General features: G+C 41.8%; 1 protein-coding gene across 2 annotated transcripts in view; it reads left to right on the forward strand.

Annotated features, from left to right (window-relative positions):
* Positions 1-22524, forward strand: part of LOC121278747 (TPR and ankyrin repeat-containing protein 1-like) — a 147942-nt gene that overhangs the window by 31722 nt on the left and 93696 nt on the right. Inside the window, exons 5-10 of one of the 2 annotated variants that reach the window (XM_041189136.1) lie at positions 1559-1698; positions 14322-14436; positions 14788-14941; positions 16669-16769; positions 19751-19858; positions 19950-20036. In XM_041189136.1, coding sequence (XP_041045070.1) covers positions 1559-1698; positions 14322-14436; positions 14788-14941; positions 16669-16769; positions 19751-19858; positions 19950-20036 — 705 coding nt within the window. The remainder of the gene's footprint in view (positions 1-1558; positions 1699-14321; positions 14437-14787; positions 14942-16668; positions 16770-19750; positions 19859-19949; positions 20037-22524) is intronic. The other variant, XM_041189137.1, reaches the window with a different exon arrangement.

The raw sequence follows: 22524 nt of genomic DNA on the forward strand, positions 1-22524 counted from the left end.
AGGAGTGGATGCAGCACAAGTTCTGTGCCTTTACCATCCACGTTAAGAGATGCAGAGCAATGATGGAACCAGCCATCTTGCAGTTGCTCACATATAAATACAAGAATGTTATTTGAAGTTTAACTTGAAACCAGTATTTGCATTAATGCTATACTGTAAGTGCATCCATTGGCAAATAATTGAGCTATTTCTTGTGACTCTTGTAGCACCTTAACTGTGTCTTTCTGTTTAATTTGGAGTTTAATGTTTGTAATCACAATATCTTTTACTGAATGAACAACGTAAAATATATGAAACACTTTGATGACCTTGGACTATTCTATCTTTCCAGCTTCCTCCAGCCCTTTGTTGCTGTATGGCAAAGCTGACTCTCCCCTCCCCCTCCCCCATTCCACCTTCAGTAGTAGAACTTTGAACCACCTCAGCCCTGCTTCTCTGGAACTCCCTCCCTAAAACCCTTTCTCCTCACAATCTGTCACCCCCATTGAAGCCATTCATAAAACCCACCTCTTTTGATCATCTTTTCTAACTTGTGCACTTCTGTATTCTCTGTACAACAATTTCTTACTTGTAATACTTTAAAGATATAACATAAATCCTGTATACTTCATGTGAGTAAAATAACTCTTAATATGATATTAAATATGTTTTGCTTGTTGATTTATGGCAGCCTTGGCTCAGTGATAGCACTCTTGCCTTTGAGTGAGAAGGTTATGAGTTCAAGCCCCCATCTCAAAACCTGTGCACAAGTGGCTGACACTTATTGCAGTTCTGTTGTCTGAACCAAGTCTGCACTCTCAGGTTCCATTCAAAGAAGACCCGGTGTTTTACAAGTGTCCTGCATTTATCTGCCAACCAGCACCACCAATACAGATTATCTGGTCATTTATCTCATTATTGTTTGTGGGACCTTACTTTGTTCAAATTGGCTGTCACATTTGCCTACATAACATAACGTCCGTACTTCAAAAGAAATTAAATTGGCTTTGAAGTGGTTTGGAATTTCCTTAGGATGTGAAAGGTGCTGTGCAAATAGAAGTTTGTTCTTTTCTCTTCCTCACTGCCTGTCTTTTTCTTTTATGTTGTCTGATTTGGGGTATGACAAAAAGTAACTGATTCCTATAAAACCAATCATCTCATTTCACAAAAGGCGAAGACCAATTAAAAGAAACATGCAACAGCAGCTTGTATTTATACTGGATCTTCATAGTTATCCAGCAGCTGGCAACTGATTTTTTTTTTTAGAGTCCTGGCAGTTTTACATTCACTAAGATAAAAGCAAAATACTGCGGATGCTGGAAATCTAGAACAAGAATACCTGGAAAAACTCAGCAGGTCTGACAGCATCTGCGGAGAGAGATACAGTTGACACTTCGAGTCCGTGTGATATTCAGCTATGTAACACCAATTCGTCCACACTCAGTAACCCAGCAGAACCAGCATGTGTCTTGAATAATGTAAAAACCCCTTTAAGGTATACAAGACCTTAGTTTTGTAATCAAGGAGGTTGATGTGTTCCAGCCACATAGTTTAAACATATTTATTTATTTTCTGTTAGAGCATGGAACTGAATATTGAAATAGCACATCAATTGAAAGCTATCGGAAATGAAGCATTTAAACGACGGCTTTACGTTATTGCAATCCAGAAATATGATGAAGCTTTGAACATTCTGCATCATTTGCAGCAATGTGGGAGGTAAGAATTGTTTTTGAGTTTGTAATTGTTATACAGGATTCTCAGTTCAGCTCTTCCCAACAGTGTCCTTCCTCCAGGTTTCACGAAAGAGCTGTGGAGAGACTCAGTGCTGTGATTTCTGTTTTGAATCAAAGCTCTTATTAGGCTTGAGGTAGGATGCTGAGTACAGATTTTTCTTCTTGCCTCGACCATTGACTGAGCTGGCCACTCGCAGTTGCATACTGTTTACCTTTTCTTCCTTCGTTTTCCCATATCAGAACTTGATATTTCTGATGCACGACTGTGAGATCAGAGAGATGTTCCTGAAGCATACCTTTGTATGGGGAGATAAAGTGTGCGTTATCACTTGATGTGGTGCTGGGCATACGTACTTCAACACATAGTATGTTTTTTTTTTCAAAAAAATGTGAACGTGAACATTTGGGAGAAATTAGTAATACTTAATACTGTTCATTGAACCACATTAATATAAAGCGTGCCTTGGCCAGGTGTACGTTTGTGTAGATTCTGAGAAACACTACTCCAAAAATGTTGGGCAGGATTTTCCAGTCCTGCCTCGGTGGTTCCCACACCAGATGTAGCAAGCCAGCCAAAAGTTCATTGATTTCGGTGGCATCGATAAAGGTGGCAATAACATAGTGATGTTGTTGCTGGACTAGTAATCCAGAGACCCGGGGACCCCTGGGGACCTGGGTTCGAATTCCACGGCAGATGATGCAATTTGAATTCAATAAAAATCTGGAATTAAAAAGTCTCATTATGACCATGAAACCATTGTTGATTGTTTTAAAAACCCATCTGCCCTTTAGGGAAGGAAATCTGCCACCCTTACCTGGTCTGGCCTACATGTGATTCCAGACCCACAATGTGGTTGACTTTTAAATACCCTCTGAACTAGGGCAACTAGGGATGGGAAATAAATGCTGGCCTGGCCAGTGTTTCATCCCATGAAGGAATTAAAAAAAAAAATCCTGCTGGTGGCTGGGGCTGGAAAATGCTGCCTGTTTTAACTCCAAGATGAGATTATTACATAACAATCTCTGCTGTAGCACTTTGTAATTGAAGTTGACAATTGATAAAAGAACAATGTTTCAATTTAATAATTTATTCCCCTTGTGTATATACATGCAGATGTGCTCGCTTTGTCTTGCCCTATTTCATCTGTGTTTTTGTACAATGGCTATAACTGTAGAATGTATATACCTTTTAAGAACAGAGAAAAGTACAGCACAGGAACAGGCCCTTAGGCCCTCCAAGCCTGCGGCGATTATATTGCCTGTCAAACTAAAACATTTTGCACTTCCGCGTTCAGTATCCCTCTATTCCCATCCTATTCATGTACTTGTCAAGCTGCCTCCTAAACAACACTATCATACCTGCTTCCACCATCTCCTCTGGCAGCGAATTCCAGACACTCACTACCCTCTGCATAAAAAACTTGCCCTGCACATCTCCTCTAAAGTTTTCTTCTCTCACCTTAAATCTATGTCCTCTAGTAATTGACTCTTCCACCCTGTGAAAAAGCTTCTGACTATCTACTCTATCCATGCCACTCATAATTTTGTAAACTTCTATCAAGTCACCCCTCAATCTCCGTCGCTCTAGTGAGAACAATCCGAGTTTCTCCAACCTCTCCTCATAGCTAATAACCTCCGGACCAGGCAGCATCCTGGTAAACCTCCTCTGCACCCTCTCCAATGCCTCCATATCCTTCTGGTAATGTGGCGACCAGAATTCCTCATAATATTCCATATGTGGCCTAACCAAGGTTCTATACAGCTGCAGCATGACTTCCCAGCTTTTATACTCAATACCCCTGCCGATGAAGGCAAGCATGCCATATGTCTTCCTGACTGCCTTATCCACCTGCATTGCCATTTCAGTGACCTGTGGACCTGTACACCCAGATCCCTCTGCCCGTCGATGCATTTAAGGGTTCTGCCATTTACTGTATAATTCCTTCTTGTATTAGACCTTCCAAAATGCAGTACCTCGCATTTGTCCTGATTAAACTCCATTTGCCATTTCTCCACTCAAGTATCCAACCGATCTATACCTCATTGTATCCTTTGACGATCCTCTTCACTATCTGCAACTCCTCCAACCTTAGTGTCGTCTACAAACTTACTAATTAGCCCAGGTTACATTTTCCTCCAAATCATTTACATATACTACAAACAGCAAAGGTCCCAGTACTGATCCCTGCGGAACACCACTAGTCACAGCTCTCCATTCAGAAAAGCACCCTTCTACTGCTACCCTCTGTCTTCTATGACCAAGCCAATTCTGTATCCATCTTGCCAGCTCACCTCTGATCCCGTGCAACTTTACCTTCTGTACCAGTCTGCCATGAAGGACCTTGTCAAAGGCCTTACTGAAATCCATGTAGATAACATCCACTTCCCTTCCAACGTCGATCATCTTTGTCATTTCCTCGAAAAACTCGATCAAGTTAGTGAGACATGACCTCCCTTTCACAAAACCACAAACTCCTCTCACTGATACGCCCGTTTGCTTCAAATCGTAGTAAATCCTGTCACGAAGAACCTTCTCCAATAATTTCCCTACCACTGATGTAAGGTTCACCAGCCTGTAATTTCCTGGATTATCCCTGCTACCCTTCTTAAACAATGGAACAACATTGGCCATTCTCCAGTCCTCTGGGACCTCACCTGTAGCCAGTGAGGATACAAAGATTTCTGTCAAGGCCCCAGCAATCTCCTTCCTTGCCTCCCTCAGTACTCTGGGATAGATCCCATCTGGCCCTGGGGACTTATCCACCTTAATATTCTTCAAGACGTCTAACACCTCCTCTTTTTTTATCTCAACATGATCCAGGCTATCTACACACTCTCCCCTAGACAAATTGACCGCTAAGTCTTTCTCTTTGGTGAATACTGATGAGAAGTACCCATTTAGTATCTCTCCCATTTCTTCTGGCTCCACACACACATTCCCACCTCTGTCCCTGAGTGGGTCTACCCTTTCCCTGACAACCCTCTTGCTTTTTACATATGTGTAAAAGGCCTTGGGATTTTCCTTAATCCTGGTTGCCAATGACTTTTCATGACCCCTTTTAGCCCTCCTGACTCCTTGCTTAAATTTCTTCCTACTTTCTTTATATTCTCCATGGGCTTCACCTGTTCCCAGTCTTCTAGCCCTTACGAATGCTTCCCTTTTCTTTTTGACTAATGTCACAATATCCTTCGTTATCCAAGGTTCCTGAAACTTGCCATACTTATCCTTCGTCCTAGCAGGAACATGCCGGTCCTGAATTCTTATCAACTTTAATATATTAAAAATTTAACACCATGCACTTCCTGACTAAAACACCTCGCTTCCCATTCTCACATGTTAGTTAGACTTATGTGCCAACTTTTTCCATAATAAATTCCCAAGCCTGCATTTATACTGGGAGGTCTTCTGATGCATTGTTAGCATCCCCACTGCTGTGCCAGAAGATTCGGGTCAAAGTCCCACTTCGGGATTTGAGGACCACGGAAGGTGCAATCATAACATGGCCAAACAGGTTGATTTTCAGCCTGCAAGTTCTTCTATTATGCCTGATGGCAGGCAGTAAGAGTGAGAGAGTTTCCTACTCTGCCATCTGCAGGAGGCAATGGCAAACCACTGCCAAGCATAATCATGGACCAATTCAATGGAAGTACATGGTTCCCTTAGGGCATGGTACCTGAAGGAGGAGGACATTTATAATGACAACTCATTTATCATGGCAACTACCACATAAACCTGTTATATTGTAATTACACCCGCCTAGCGATGCTAGTGCTTTAACACTTGTTCTGCATCTCTCACCTCTTCAAACTGCACTGCAAAGGAAATGTTATGTTCCAGTTAGTTCTCCTTTCTCAGTTAACTATAAATAATAAACTAATCTTTGAAAATAAGGACAGAGGCTGACTTGGAAGGAGGTCTCTATTAAGTCTTTGCACCCTGGTTCAATGTTTTTCTTGCTTGCCTTCAAGTATGGACTCGGTCTTGACTTCCATTGTAGAATAGCACTGGAGGTCAACTATAGTATAACCGATCTGGTGAAGACAGGGTGAATTCTGACTGTTATATTCGCTGCTGCGAAAAATCCTGTTGAAGCTCAGTGAATGAGGGCCCTCCATGAAGCAGCAGTTATTCAACAGTGAACGAACAGATGATTGGGCCAAATATAAAAACAAAAAAACTGCGGATGCTGGAAATCCAAAACAAAAATAGAATTACCTGGAAAAACTCAGCAGGTCTGGCAGCATCAGCGGAGAAGAAAAGAGTTGACGTTTTGAGTCCTCATGACCCTTCGACAGAACTTGAGTTCGAGTCCAAGAAAGGGTTGAAATATAAGCTGGTTTAAGGTGTGTGTGTGGGGGGCGGAGAGATAGAGAGACAGAGAGGTGGAGGGGTGGGGGTGTGGTTGTAGGGACAAACAAGCAGTGATAGAAGCAGATCATCAAAAGATGTCAACGACAATAGTACAATAGAACACATAGGTGTTAAAGTTGGTGATATTATCTAAACGAATGTGCTAATTAAGAATGGATGGTAGGGCACTCAAGGTATAGCTCTAGTGGGGTTTTTTTTTTATAATGGAAATAGGTGGGAAAAGGAAAATCTTTATAATTTATTGGGAAAAAAAAGGAAGGGGGAAACAGAAAGGGGGTGGGGATGGGGGAGGGAGCTCACGACCTAAAGTTGTTGAATTCAATATTCAGTCCGGAAGGCTGTAAAGTCCCTAGTCGGAATATGAGGTGTTGTTCCTCCAGTTTGCGTTGGGCTTCACTGGAACAATGCAGCAAGCCAAGGACAGACGTGGGCAAGAGAGCAGGGTGGAGTGTTAAAATGGCAAGCGACAGGGAGGTTTGGGTCATTCTTGCGGACAGACCGCAGGTGTTCTGCAAAGCGGTCGCCCAGTTTACGTTTGGTCTCTCCAATGTAGAGGAGACCACATTGGGAGCAACGAATGCAGTAGACTAAGTTGGGGGAAATGCAAGTGAAATGCTGCTTCACTTGAAAGGAGTGTTTGGGTCCTTGGACGGTGAGGAGAGAGGAAGTGAAGGGGCAGGTGTTGCATCTTTTGCGTGGGCATGGGGTGGTGCCATAGGAGGGGGTTGAGGAGTAGGGGGTGATGGAGGAGTGGACCAGGGTGTCCCGGAGGAAGCGATCCCTACGGAATGCCGATAAGGGGGGTGAAGGGAAGATGTGTTTGGTGGTGGCATCATGCTGGAGTTGGCGGAAATGGCGGAGGATGATCCTTTGAATGCGGAGGCTGGTGGGGTGATAAGTGAGGACAAGGGGGACCCTATCATGTTTCTGGGAGGGAGGAGAAAGCGTGAGGGCGGATGCGCGGGAGATGGGCCGGACACGGTTGAGGGCCCTGACGCCTTCTCCTCCCTCCCAGAAACATGATAGGGTCCCCCTTGTCCTCACTTATCACCCCACCAGCCTCCGCATTCAAAGGATCATCCTCCGCCATTTCCGCCAACTCCAGCATGATGCCACCACCAAACACATCTTCCCTTCACCCCCCTTATCGGCATTCCGTAGGGATCGCTCCCTCCGGGACACCCTGGTCCACTCCTCCATCACCCCCTACTCCTCAACCCCCTCCTATGGCACCACCCCATGCCCACGCAAAAGATGCAACACCTGCCCGTTCACTTCCTCTCTCCTCACCGTCCAAGGACCCAAACACTCCTTTCAAGTGAAGCAGCATTTCACTTGCATTTCCCCCAACTTAGTCTACTGCATTCGTTGCTCCCAATGTGGTCTCCTCTACATTGGAGAGACCAAACGTAAACTGGGCGACCGCTTTGCAGAACACCTGCGGTCTGTCCGCAAGAATGACCCAAACCTCCCTGTCGCTTGCCATTTTAACACTCCACCCTGCTCTCTTGCCCACATGTCTGTCCTTGGCTTGCTGCATTGTTCCAGTGAAGCCCAACGCAAACTGGAGGAACAACACCTCATCTTCCAACTAGGGACTTTACAGCCTTCCGGACTGAATATTGAATTCAACAACTTTAGGTCGTGAGCTCCCTCCCCCATCCCCACCCCCTTTCTGTTTCCCCCTTCCTTTTTTTTCCCAATAAATTATAAAGATTTTCCTTTTCCCACCTATTTCCATTATAAAAAAAAACCCCCACTAGAGCTATACCTTGAGTGCCCTACCATCCATTCTTAATTAGCACATTCGTTTAGATAATATCACCAACTTTAAGTTTAACACCTATGTGTTCTATTGTACTATTGTCGTTGACATCTTTTGATGATCTGCTTCTATCACTGCTTGTTTGTCCCTACAACCACACCACCCCCCCTCCACCTCTCTGTCTCTCTATCTCTCCGCCCCACACACGCACCTTAAACCAGCTTATATTTCAACCCTTTCTTGGACTCAAACTCAAGTTCTGTCGAAGGGTCATGAGGACTCGAAACGTCAACTCTTTTCTTCTCCGCCGATGCTGCCATGATTGGGCCTGTTCAACTCAGGCTCCTGTCAGTGCTCTGGTTTCAATTTGCTCCCATCTAGGAAGCACTGACTCACACACTAAAATAAAGGACTACCACATTATAAGATACAAATGCAAACTATACTTTACCAGTTTGAAATAAAAATGCTTTATTTAACTAGCAGAAAGAAAATTGTATAGAACTGTCTTTTTGTCTAAACTGTGTAGTACCTTCCATGACCTTGTCCCGCCCTGTCTCTGTAACTCACTGCAACAGTTCCATCTCCTCCACCGCCAAAAATATGTTCCAGTTGCTCTGATGGATAGCTTGTGTTCTCTCCTCTCACCTTCAACCTAGGGTTGCCAATATCTGGTTTCGGTTACTCCTGGAGGTTGATCACATAGCATTCGACCATGTGATACTGATTATGCGGTGCTTAATTGATTACAATTGATCATATGACATTTGCGCACTGTTTGCAAACATTATCGCATTTACTTTGAGTGTCTCAATGTCACCAAGCACCCAATAAAATATTTAACTTTGTTTTGTAGTGAGCTGAACAGCATCATTTATAAATCCAAGAAAGAACACAAAAGAATTGGAAGATTTAAGGATAATGTTTAAATAAAAATGATTTCTGTGATTAATGAGAAACACCCCCGAGTAAATTTCACCATAAAAATATCATCAATATAATTCTAGCTAAAGTTTTAGCACAGCGTTTTGACTTTTAAAACAATACAGAAAGTTATAATATGAAATAATAACACCAAAACTCACCCAGTTTCTGAGTGTCTCATCCCACTTTTGAAGCCCAGCTTCAGGGTGGTAAGGCACAGTTCTCAGAGAGAAGCAGCAAACACTCTCCCTCCCCAGATATCATTTCAGGAGTCATGGTATTTCCAGGTGATTTTTGTTTGACCTGATGTTCCGTCCTTACAACAGTTAAGGAAGTGTTACTTTCAGAATGGCGGTGATGGGGCCGGGAACAGCAGTGCCCAAACAATATGAATTTGCCGCAGACCATGACAGCTAGGGCACTGCACGTGAGCAAAATGCTCACACAAGGACCTAGTCGCCAGCAACAGTGCTCAGAAGACCAATTGCCCAAACCCCTAAATGCCACATTCCACTTCAGTCTTCAAGACCCAATTAAAATTCACTACTATAGTCATGGCCAGCATTTCTTCCTTGGCTTAGAAACCACTTTTTCTCTTACGCCCCTGAAGTCCCTCAGAATGTTTTTTCCATCATGCTGATTTTGCATAAATGCAAGCTGTCATCAACTTACCTTGGCTTCAGCATTTTTATACTGTTTGTGGTCAACAAAAAGACGGTACTGTTTTGGTGGTGTATGAGTTTAGTATAGGCACTATTAAATTGAACATTTTATAAACTGTTTCATAATTAATTCATTACTGAAAAATGGTCCTTCAAATATTATGGGGAATTTGTTGTGTTGTAATTATTAACATAAAAGTGAGCAACAGTGTTTCAAGGTTTTTCTCTGGAATTTCTGCTGTTCACCATATACGTCAGTGATTTGGATAAAGTATGAGTCTGTGGTCTCCAAATTTGCATAGGAAATAATTCTGGGGACCAATAAAAGCTGCTAGAGGATATTGAAGATAGTGGAATGGGCCATGAAATTCAGTGTCAGCAAAATGTGTGGTCGTAAACCTTGGTCTTTAAAAATGAAGTAATTGTACCTTGAATGGGGCAAGTCGCGTCATGAGGAAGAGCAGAGAGATTTGGGAGTTCAGGTTCATAAGACATTAAAAACCTTAGCTTTTTAAGACCATAAGAAAGCTAATGGAGTACTGGGTTTCATGCCAAAGTGTAGAATATAAAAGTTGAGATCTAAAGATAAATCTTTATAGGAAACCTTTGTTAGACAGCACTTGGAATACTGTGTACAATATTGAACTTCACACTATAGAAAGAATATTCAACCAATAGACCAGGTGGAACACAGATCCTCTAGGTTTTGTGGAACATACTTCTTTCAGTCCACAAGTGTGACCCACACCACCACCACACCCCTCCCCCCCCCCGCAGTTTTCCTTTGAAGCACGAGGCACAGCACCTCATCTTTGATTAGACGCTTCACAGCCTCTGGACTCAACATTGAGTTCAGCAATTTCTGACTGCAGCCTCTGCCCCCATTTTGTTTCTCTTTTTTGTTGCTGATTTTGGTTTTACTCTTGTTTTTTTTCTTGCTTTCAAAAGGCAGCCATTCTGCCATCATTCTGCCATTCACATCCCCATGAGACACATCTTTTGTTTCTTTTTGTCTCATTACCATTGCTTTTGTTCTACCCGCACCACCCTTTTGTTATTTCATCTCTCCTGCCTTCCATCCTATCACATACCTTTCCTTTTGTTTTTCCGATCCTTCATCTGTGAAGACTCACAAGCTTCAACAACTCGAGCACCAACACCCCTTCAGATCTTTCTTTCCATTCATTCCCCCCAACCCCATCCCTTCTAATCACACCTCTTGTTACATATTCGTCATAAACTCTAACATTCAGCTTGCTGACCCTGAACCATCTGTCCTTATAAAAGACTTTAGCTTCATCCCCTTACACCTCCATCTTAATGAATTTCAAGCTCTGCATTACACTGAGATCTTCTACCGTTGCCTTCACCTCCATGTTCGCTTCTTTGGACAGGAGTCTTTACACCAGCCCTCACACAGTGGATCCTTTTACCCATTTCCCATATTCTCCCTCCACCAGCAGCCCTCCCACTGGCTCCTTAATGTCTCTCGATCTTTTCAATGAAAACTGCTGGCATGACATCGGCCATCTCCATTTGTCTGCTCCCCTCACTCACTCTAACCTTCTGAACTTGTTGCGCGCAATTCCCTCACTTTCAAACTTAATATTGTCATCAAACCTACTGGCATAACGATGTTGTTGTATGACGAACCAACCTCTACTTAGCAGAGGACAGATGCTAACTCTCCGACACTTCCTCCTGTCTTCCTCTGGGCTGTGGCTCCACTATCAAACATCAAACTATTATCTCCAGAACTGTCACTGATCTCATCTCCTCTGGAGAGCTTCCCTCCACAGCCTCCAAACTCAAAATCACCCAACCCCAAACAGGTTGATCCTACCTCCTTCACAAAATCCATGCAGGACTCCCCTAGTTAACCTATTGTTTCAGCCTGTTCCTACTCCACTAAACTTTTTTCTCCCTATCTTAATTCTGTTTTTTCCCCCACTTATTCCCGTCTCTCCCTACCTGCATCTGACTCTCTTCTGATGATCTCCGTCACTTTAACAGTTTCAAATTTCCTGTCCCTAAACATTTCCTCTTCACTATGGACACCCAATCTCTTTAAATCTTCATCCCCCACCAGAACAGTCTGAGGGCTGTCTGATCTCTGCCCAGCCAGTCTTCATCCACGACCCTCTTCCGCCTGGCTGAACTTGTTCTCATGTTGAACAGCTTCTTCCAAATAATCATAAGAACAGAAGAAATAGGAGCAGGAATGGACCATTTGGCCCCTTGAACCTGCTCCACCAACCGGGAGAAAACTATAACGGTGATGTGCGGGGCAAGTTTTTTATGCAGAGGGTAGTGCGTGTCTGGAATTCGCTGCCAGAGAAGGTGGTGGAAGCAGGTATGATAGTGGTGTTTAAGAGGCAGCTTGGCAAATACATGAATAGGATGGGAATAGAGGGATATGGACCCCGGAAGTGCAAAATGTTTTAGTTGACGGGCAATATGATCGGCACAGGCTTGGAGGGCCGAAGGGCCTGTTCCTGTGCTGTACTTTTCTTTGTTCTTTGTTCATTAAGATCATGACTGATATGATGTGGCTTCACCCCAATTTACAGCCTGTCCCTCTTAACCCTTGACTCCGTTGTAGATTAAAAATCTTTCTAACTCAGCCTTAAATGTATTCAATGATCTAGCCTCCACTGCTCTCTGGGGTAGAGACATCCGTACACTAATGACCCTCTGAGAAAAGAAATCCCTCCTTACCCCCATGTTAAATGGGAGACCCCTTATTTTGAAATTATATCCCTTTGTTCGAGATTCATCCTCACAGCATCTACCCGATCAAGTCCCTTAGAATCTTGTATGTTTCAATCAGATCGTATCGCATTCTTCTTAACTCCAGTGAGAAAAGGCCCAATCAGCTCAACCTTAACTTACAAGCTCCTGCTGTGAGTACCTGCATGGATCCTACCTATGCTGCCATTTTTTGGCTTATCTGGAACATTCTTTGTTCCAGTCCTACTCAGGCCCCTTCCCTCACCTCTTTGCCTAGTACATTGATGTTTGTATCAGTGCCGTTTCCTGCTCTCTCCCTGAACTGGAAAACTTAATCAATTTTGCTTCTAATTTCCTCACCTTCACATGGTCCATCTTTGACTCTTTCCTTCTCTGTCTCCATTTCTGGGGATAGGCTATCAACCAATATTCACTATGAACCCACTGACAACCATAGCTGTCTCAATTACATTTCCTTACATTCTATAAGAACTCTATTCTCCCAATTTCTCTGACCCAATCATATCTGTCCTTATGATACAGCATTCCATACCCGAATTTCTAATATTGCTTCCTTTTTACTCAACCACAGATTCTCCTCAGTGGTTGACCAGGCCCTGTCCCATTTCCGGCACTTTTGCTTTTGCCCGTCCTCCCAGAACCATGTTTCCGTTGTCCTCTCCTTCCATCCCACCAGCCTCTGTATTCAATGGATCGTTCTCTGCCATTTCCACCCCTCCAGCTTGATGACATCACTAAAGATATCTTTCGTTACCCTCCCTTTTCAGCACTCTGATGGGACCATTCCCTCCATGGCACTCTGGTCCACTCCTCTGCTACCCCAAATAACCCCTCCCCTTCCTACGGCAACTATCCATGCAAGTGCAGGAGATGCAACACCTGTCTTTTTAACTGCTCCCTCCTCCCTGTCCAAAGCCCAAACACTCCTTCCAGGTCAAACAGTGATTTACTTGTAGTTCTTTCAATTTAATCTATTGTATTCACTGCTCACAATTCTGTCTGCTGTACATTGGGGAGACCAAATGCAGACTGGGTGACCACTTTGTGGAACACCTCCTTACAGCCTGCAAGCAAGGCCCGGACCTGCTGTCATTTTACCTATCATTTTAATTCTCCACCTTGCTCTTGTGCTGACCTCCCTGTCCTCGACCTACCACAGTGTTCCAATGAAGCTCAATGTAAGCTCAAAGATCAGCACCTAATCTTTGATTAGGAACTTCACAGCCTTCCAGATTCAACAACGAGTTCAACAATTTCAGATCACAAACTCTGTCCCCATTTTGTTTCCTTTTTTTTGCTGATTTTGATTTTACTCAACTTATTTTTTTTCTTTTTTGCACTTTGGATGGCAGCTGTTCATCATTATGTCATCCACACCTCCTCTACCCACATCTTTTTTGTTTACTTGTCCTATTACTCCCCTCTTTAGCCTTGCACCACTGTACCGTCATTTAACCATCCCTGCCTTCCACTCAATCAAAGGTCTTCCATTTTGTTCTTTTCTCCAACCTCCCTCCTTTCAGTTTCTTAAAACCTATTGCATCTCTTTTTCTTCCAGTTCTGATGAAAGATCATCAACCTGAAACATTAATTCTGTTTCACTCTCCACAAATGCTGCCTGACCTGTTGAGCATTTTCTGTTTTCATTTCACTATAATCTTGTCTGGTGAGAGCAAATACAAAGGAAGATGTGGAAAGATTGTGGCTAAGCTGATTGGAATGGAGGAGATTTAAGGGGTAATTTGATCGCATCATTTCAAATTGCAAACGGAATAGTACTGTGTATTCGGGAACAGATTGCTTCCAGTGGCTGAGAGGTCTAGTATGAAGTGACACATGTGAGACTTAGGACAGAATGTGAGAGACGTTTTTTATACAATGTTGTGAGGCTGTGGAATGCTGTATTCGAGTTGGTGATTAAAGTGAAAACTGTGTTAATATTTATGAAGTGGTGAGTTAGCTGGCTGAAGCGAAGGGGAATAAAGTGATATGCCATTAGGATTACTGCTGTTGTGGAGGATAAACATTGATACGGGCTGGCTGAGTGTAATTACATCTTTCCGTATTGCAATTCCTGCACAATTGAAAATCTAAGATAGGATACAAACTTAATAAAGAACTTCTATTTATAGGGAATTGGCTGTGCTATATTGCAACAGATCGAATGCCTTTTATAACCTGGAAATGTGGGAACATGCTTATGACTCTGCACGCTGTGCTACTACTATGGACCGTACTTTTATCAAGGTAAATGTGTAAATCTCACTCTATCCCTTTGCATTGATTGTGGTGAGTTGGTGCATGTATTGAAATATGAGGTGCATGGGGAAGTCTGTGTGATGCACAATAATGTTAATGTAGGTTTCATGGTTCTCTGTGTTTCCTAACAACAATTGTTTATTACTGTTAATGTATAAAAACACTTTAGAGATTTTTTACAGAGGCATAATCAGACAAAAACAGCTAAAAGCTCTGCCGTGTTGAACACATTTGCAAAATAATGTTAAATTGAGTCCACCTTCTCAATGGACCAGATTTGACTTCTATTTTTTGTGTTGCTGTAACCTCACAAACCTTATTTCTTATTTTCCGATGTAGGGCTACTACTGGGCTGGCAATGCCTTGCTGAAGATGAACAATGACATTGGAGCATATCAGTTTTTCTGCGAAGGGCTACATATTCTGGACATGGACCGAGAACAATCTCAAAATCAAATTGCAGATTTCATAGTGGGAATCCTGATAGTTTATGGTGTGTTGAATCTTGCACAATGTTCTCCAAAGCCTCTATTTAATGGATTTAAATATCTGGTTGCTGAATGGCAAACTTTGAATCAATATCAGATATTAATTGAATATAATGTAAGAATAGAATATAATGCAAAGCGATTATTTTAGAACTCTTTAAATCACTGGCTAGGCCTCAGCTAGGGTTTTGTAGACAATTTTGGGCATTACACTTGAGGAAACATGTAAAGGCCTTAGAAAAGCTACAGACGAGGTTTATCAGTATTTTATCAAGGAAGTGGGACTTCAATTATGAGGAGAGGGTGGAAAATATAGGACTGTTCTCCTTGAAACAGAGAAAGTTAACAGGTGACCTTAAGTGCTTTTTAAGATTTTGAGAAGTTTTGATGGAGAAGATGGAGTGAAATTATTTCCTCCAGCAAGTGGGTAAATAACTAGAAGGCAATGATTCAGTTATTGGCAAAACTTATAGAAGGGAAATAAGAGGAGGTGTTGAGTGGGAGATGGAAGAACAGATTGGGGTTGGAGATGGGGAGGGAAGGGGATTGGAGGAGAGTTGGGAGGAGGTGGTTAGTGGGGGGGAGAAAAGGTGTTTTGGAGAGGAGAAAGGAAGAGGAGAGAAGGAGGGTGGTAGGAGAGAAGAGGGTTGGTAGGAGAGAAGGGGGGGTAGTGGGAGAGAGGGAGAGAAGGGGTAGTAGGAGAGGGGGACATAAGGGGCTAATAGGAGAGCGGGGAGATTGGAGAGAAGGGGATAGAGGGGGGAGATTGGAGAAAGATGAGAAGAGAGCTGGTGGGAAGAAGAGGGTAAGAACTTAGGGGTTATAGTGGAGGAATGAAGAGAGGCAATTGAAGGTGAGGGGAGAGATGAGAGGGGGAGCTTTTGGCTCCAGGTTAAAAAGGTTACTTTCGTGCCAAACACGGACAACATTCATTGACGTAAAAAATAAAGGAAAAGAATCAGCATTTGACTGATCTTGGTCTTGTGTCCTGAAAAAAAGTTGGAATAGAGACAATGTTTGCAGCTGCTGAGGAATTGTGACAGTACCGCACAAGCTGCTCACAAGCTAAGCTGTACCTTTAGGATATTGTGCCAAATAATGTAAAAGTATCGAGCGTTAAAAAAACAGGCTGCATACAACAGAAGAAATTTAGAGGGATCGTCGATTAGAGGAATTTGCTTTTAGCTCTTACATTTTTGCTGCTTGCTGTCCTCTGATCAGAGAGGGGTCTGGCATAGAGCCTGACGCCCCTTAAAATGGGAACCTGACCAGCAAACAAACAGCAAGACAAGTCAGGAGGGGTTGCAAACTACTATTGTAGCCCTTTGTTTGGTCTATTGTAGTCACAGGCACTCTGTCCCAGGGCAAAGAAAAGTGGTCAGAGACCGGATTTTGTGTGCCTGACTGCCTGTATCCATGGGGAAATCAGGATTGTCAAGCACAAATTTCATCCCAAGTATGCCCTCAACTCCATCAAATCGACTGGTTGAGTTGCATTATGCAGCTTTGTTGAAGTGAATCACCATTAGCTATTCTCTTGTTTATTGTGATTTCTGAGTTTTCTTTTCAACTTTATGGTACAGTAACTAGCTAATGTGACACCAGCAATAATCACCAACAAGCACCACTAAATACAAATAAAATCATTTATAACTGCGTGTCAACATACATTAATGATAAGCTTAGGATTTGTTATAGATCATTGTTATAACTGCGAACCTTTCTTTTACAGGGACTAACAGCAGCTGTCTTGAGGTCTTAAAATGGAAATGCTATAATTCCTCAATTTGGCAAATAGCTATTGAAAAAGCTGCAAAAAAAAACTTATGGGAGGTAAGCAGTCATTCAGTGATGATGATTAAAATTGGAAATTAGCTGAAGCAAAAATTTGAATTAGAACACAGTAGAATCGTAGCATTAGAAAGTAGAATCGTAGCATTTTAACACACTGAAAGAGGCTATTCAGCCCTCACATCTGTGCAGTTGCTTTGCAGGAACTATCCAATTAGCCTCATTCCTGTTAACATAAGATTTTCAATGAGGTTATTGAACACTGAAGTCAGGTGTCATAAGTTTATTAATACAGTACAGCAATAGTACTTGAACAAGCACTTAAATGGTCATAGCTAGCAACTGCACCTGATTGTTTGGTTGGGGATGTAAACATGTTAGGATTATGAACTCATTACTTTAAGCTTTTAAGAATCCAAATACTCCTTACAAACTGCCAGCTTTTATAAATTTCTTTCATTCTCTGTACATGACAATCCACATGTTTCTGCATTTCATAATTATGCCAGGGTTAGAACCCGCGAATTTAATTGACATGCCTTATCAATAATTTTAATTTTCCTTATTTGTCAAGCTCTTTTTCTGTTGTGTTAATAAGGTTAGTCATCTTATCAATTTTGTTCCATACAACTGATGTTCTACCAAGTGAAACCTTTAAAAATAGAAAATGTTTGAAATACTTAGCAGGTCTAGCAGTATTGTGGAGAGAGAAACAGTTAACGTTTCAGGTGGATGATCTTTCATCAGAGGTAGCAGTTATAAAGCTTGTTGTATGGTCAGGGTCTTTCCCTTCGCAGAATTATTTTCCTACATTGTTAAGAAATGATAAAAGTTTTCTAAGAATTGGTATGCAATGACAGGACTTTGATTAAATTTCTTATTGCTTCATCCTAAAACTGACCTGCAGGGTCATGCTTGGTCCAAGAGCCCAGTAGTCACCATTCCAGTCTGTTTCTGTCCTTGTTTGACAAGCAAAGGCTAATGTTTAACATTAATACAATATAAAATGATACCAACAGTAGTGTAAAGTTGGTAGACCAACCTAATAATCAGTTCCTTACACTGCCATTTCCTTATACCCCTTTAAGTTTATTTTCCTTTTTCAAATACTTGTCTACTTCCCTTTATTTTCCAACCTGTTTCTACCACTGTTTCGGGTAAGATATTCTATATCCTGACGCACCTCTGCATAAAAAAATGTCCCTTCATTCTTTTGATGATGGGATTAAGTTTGTAGTCTCTAGTTACTAACACACCAACCAGTGAAAATAGCTTTTTCCAATTTTGGCTTATTAAAACCTTTCATTGTTTTGAACACATTGATCAGATCTCCTTTTAACTTTCTCTGTCTTAATGAACAGAAACCCAATGTCTCCTCTCACCCCGCTATTATCTTAGTGCCTCTCTTCTGGATCTTCATCATAGCATTGTCATATTTCCCAAAGTAGGGTGACCTAAACGAGATACCATATTTTAACTACAGTCTAAGGATTGGATTATGAGGACTGGTTGCATAAACTTGCTTTCTGTATCCTTAAGTGTTCTAATTGAGGTGTTTAAAATGCTAAAGGGCTTTGATAGGGTGGAGACAAAGAAGTTATTTCCTCTGGTCGAGGAACCAAAGCAAGGGAGCACAATCTTGAATTTAGAGCTAGACCATTTCGGACTGAAATTAGAAACCTTTTTTTGTACCAAGGGTAGAGAAAATTTGGAACTCTGTCATTGAAAAGGCTACGCATACTGGAACACTTGAAAATTTTAAGGCTACTATCGATGTGCCGTATATACTCGAGTAATGGTTGATTTCGTGAGGAGTCGACCCCCAGCCTTTGTACCGCCTACTTGTCACTGAAGTCAAACTTGCCCTGGTGCAACCCTACTCATTGATGGAATCTTGGAATAGCACGCCGCTGAAGGTGTTCAGCTCCTCGTGTCTGCATGTGATAAAAAATACTTTTTGGCTCCTTTTGTGCTACTTTTGGGGTGGGGTTGGTGAGACCAGTCTGTGACCTGGCAAGTCTCTGTTAACAAGACGATAAGAGAGGGTGGATATCAACCCCCTCAAAACTATTACTCGTGTAAAAATGGATTCCCTACTTTTTGTTAAAAAAGTTAGTCTCAGAAACTCAAATTTTACATGAGTATATACCGTGTTTTGTTAGTTAAAGGGTAATAAGGAATATAGATAAAAAACTCTTAATTGAGTTAAAAATCAGTTAAGATGGTAATGAATGGTGCAGTACGCTTGAGAAGCTGAATAGTTCCTACGTTCCCAACCAATATATGTATGTGTAGCAGTACCTCTTTATGTTTGTACTCTGCCCTTTTTATAAGACTTAGGACCTCACGTGTTTTTAATACAGATTCATCATCTTGTCTTCCAACTTCTAAGGACTTGGGTATCTGGACTGCTAAGGCTCTCTGCTTGTTTAACATCTAACCATTTAGTGTATATGTCTTCTTGCATTCCCTTCCAAAATATACCACTTTATGAAAAATGTCCTGTAGTAAAGTTTGTGATGGGACCACTTGTTTCTTGGTGAGAGGCCTTACCAGTGAAGCACAACAAATTGGCAATGATGGACAGTCTTCGCCGCACCCATCTTCTCTCCCGCCTATCTTTCTTCAGTGGATTAAAAATAATGGGGAATGTCTGCCTCTGTAGAAAATTGACCCTATTCCATCGAGAACAAAAATTACAATACTTAGAGGATTTCAAATCACACAAGTGTTTTTTCCCCCACTATTTGATGGATTGGTAACAAGGTGGCATAGACTCAGGATTAACACTGAGAGATAAAAAGGGAAATTGGAAGAAATGTTTTAGAGCATTATTAGAACATGAGGATAGATTTTCACCTTGCCATCTGGGCAGAGAACAGCTGTTGCTGATCATCCGTCCATTATAGAAACCACACTAATCTTTTCTTGGTGAAATCCGGCACCAGAAAAATTCCAGGCTTGATCCCGGTTAGTTCAGCTCCATCTCTGCAGTGATTGACATGTTGCAATTGTTATCCAAGGCTGAGGAGGTGAATCTTTATTGGAGACTATATCACTCCCCTCCCACCACAATGGACGAAGACAAAAGAAGATCACTTCTGAAAGGCGTAAAAAATCTTATTTCCATGGTAATGCTAAGCAATGCAGCAATTAATTTATACAGCAGATAGGGAACTGATAAGTGCACTGACTTCGTTTTTAATACCCTCTTCTTCCCAGGCCCTTCACTTTGTCCTCTGTGAATGGAAACCCATCCCTGGAATCCACTACAATGCTGCACAAATCTCGCTTAAGGAACTATTTGCGGTAGGCATTTCAACATGGAATTCATCACTGGGAATGTATTATACTTGTTGATTTCCTGTGGCTTTACTTGCAAAAGTAAGAGGATTTTTTTTTCATAACCCAGTGGACCTGATGTCGCATTAGAAAGAAAAATCTGCATTTACATAGCGCCTTTCATGACCACAGGATGTCCCAAAGCACTTGGCGGCCAATAAAGTATTTTTGAAGTGTAGACAGCATTGTAATACTCCAAGAAACCCAGCAGCCAATTTGCACATAGCAAGCTCTCACAAATAGTAATGTAATAATGACCAAGGAGCCTGTTTTTGTGGTGTTGAATAAGGGATAATATTGGCCAGGACACTGGGGATAATTACCCTTCTCTTTGAAATAGTGCCCTGGGATTTTTTTTTATGTCCACCTGCAAGGACAGACAGAGTCTTGGTTTAATATATATTTGGTGAGATAGTGTGGTTTCTGGGAAAGGTTATTTGTTCTAAGGAGTTTGGAATAGTGTAGGAGTAAGTGGGGTGGAGAAGTAAAGAGTTGAACTGAGTGAATGTTTGGGAAAATTATAATAATATGAGATTGGGTGAATTAGTCTGCCAAAAATTTGTGTTGATGACTGGAGAAAAAAGAGATCACGATGAACAGGAGTTCTAAATAAGACTCCGCTTAATGCACCTAGTTTACAGATCTCCTCAAAATCAACAACAAATGCGTAATCTGTATAGTGTCACTACCCTTACGCTTGCAGTCACTTTGCCACTCTCTAAGTCTCATGCACTCGTTTATTCATTCCCATATAACTTCCTTCAAACGTAAATAAAATAAAATTACCTGAATATATAAATAAAATTACCTGAATATATATAAAAAGAGAGTGGCTAAAGTGAGCATGGAACCCTTGGAGGATGCGACTGGAGAAATGATAACGGGGAACAGGGAAATGGCAGATATCTTAAACCAATATTTTGCATTGGTCTTCATGGTGGAGGTCACTATAAACATCTCAAAGATATCAGATAAGTAAGGAGCTAATGGGAGGGAAGATTTTGTAACAGTCTCTGTCACGAGGGACAAAGTATTTGACAAACTAATGGTACTAAAGGCAAACAAGTCACCAGGACCCAGGACCTGATGACCTGCATCCAAGAGATTTAAAGGAAGTGGCTGCAGAGATAGTGGAGGCATTGGCCGAAATATTCCAGAACTTACTGGATTCCGAGAGGTCCCCGGCAGATTGGAAAATCGCTAATGTGACGCCCCTGTTCAAGAAGGGAGGGAGACAAAAAGCAGGAAACTATAGGCCAGTCAGCCTAACATCTGTCATTGGGAAAATGCTGGAGTCCATTATTAAGGAAGAAATAGCAAGACAATTAGAAAATCTTAACACAATCAAACATGGTTTTGTGAAAGGGAAATCATGTTTGACAAATTTGCTAGAGTTCTTTGAGGACATAGCAAGCAGGGTTGATAAAGGGGAACCAGTAGATATAGTGTATTTGGATTTCCAGAAGGCATTTGGTAAGGTGCCATATAAAAGGTTATTGCACATATAGGAGCTCACGGTATTGGGGGTAATGTATTAGAATGGATTGAGGATTGGTTAACACACAGAAGTTGGGATTAATGGATCTTTTTCAGGTTGGAAAGACGTAACTAGTGGAGTGCCACAAGGATCAGTCCTAGGGCCTCAATTATTTACTGCCTATATTAATGACTTTGGGGAAGGGACAGAGTGTAATGTATCCAAACTTGCTGATGAAACAACTTTAGGTGGGAAGGCATGTTGAGGACATAAGGAATCTGCAAAGGGATATAGAAAGGTTGAGTGAATGGGCAAAAACTTGCCAGATGGAGTTTAAGTAGGAAAGTGTGAGGTCATGCACTTTGGTAGAAAAAATCAAAAGGCAGACGATTATCAAAATGAAGAGAGACTCCCAAAAAAGTGCAGCATCAAGGGATCTGAGTGTTCTTATGCATGAAACACAAGAAGTTAGCATGCAAGTGCAGCAAGTAATTAAGAAGACAAATGGAATTTTGGCCTTTATTGCTAGAAGGTTGGAGTTTAAAAATAGGGAAGTCTTGTTTCAACTATACAGGGTATTGGTGAGGCCACACCTGGAGTACTGTGTACAGTTTTGGTCCCATATTTAAGAAAAGATATACTGGCATTGGAGGCAGTTCAAAAGAGATTCACTAGGCTGATTCCTGGGATGAAGGTGTTGACTTATCAAGAACAGCTAAACAGGTTAGGCCTTTATTCATTAGAGTGTAGAAGAATGAGGAGTGATCTTATTGAAACGTACAAGATTCTGAGGGGGCTTGACAGCGTAGATGTTGAGAAGATGTTTCCACTAGTGGGGGGAATCTTGAACTAGAGAACATATTTAAAGAGTAAGGAGACACTCATTTAAAACTAAGATGCGAAAGAATTTCTTCTCTGAGGGTAGTGAATGTCTGGAGTTCTCTACCTCAGAGAGTTGTGTAGGCTAGATCACTGGAA

This window comes from Carcharodon carcharias, chromosome 6, assembly GCF_017639515.1.
Source record: "Carcharodon carcharias isolate sCarCar2 chromosome 6, sCarCar2.pri, whole genome shotgun sequence".
NCBI classification, from domain to species: Eukaryota; Metazoa; Chordata; class Chondrichthyes; order Lamniformes; family Lamnidae; genus Carcharodon; species Carcharodon carcharias.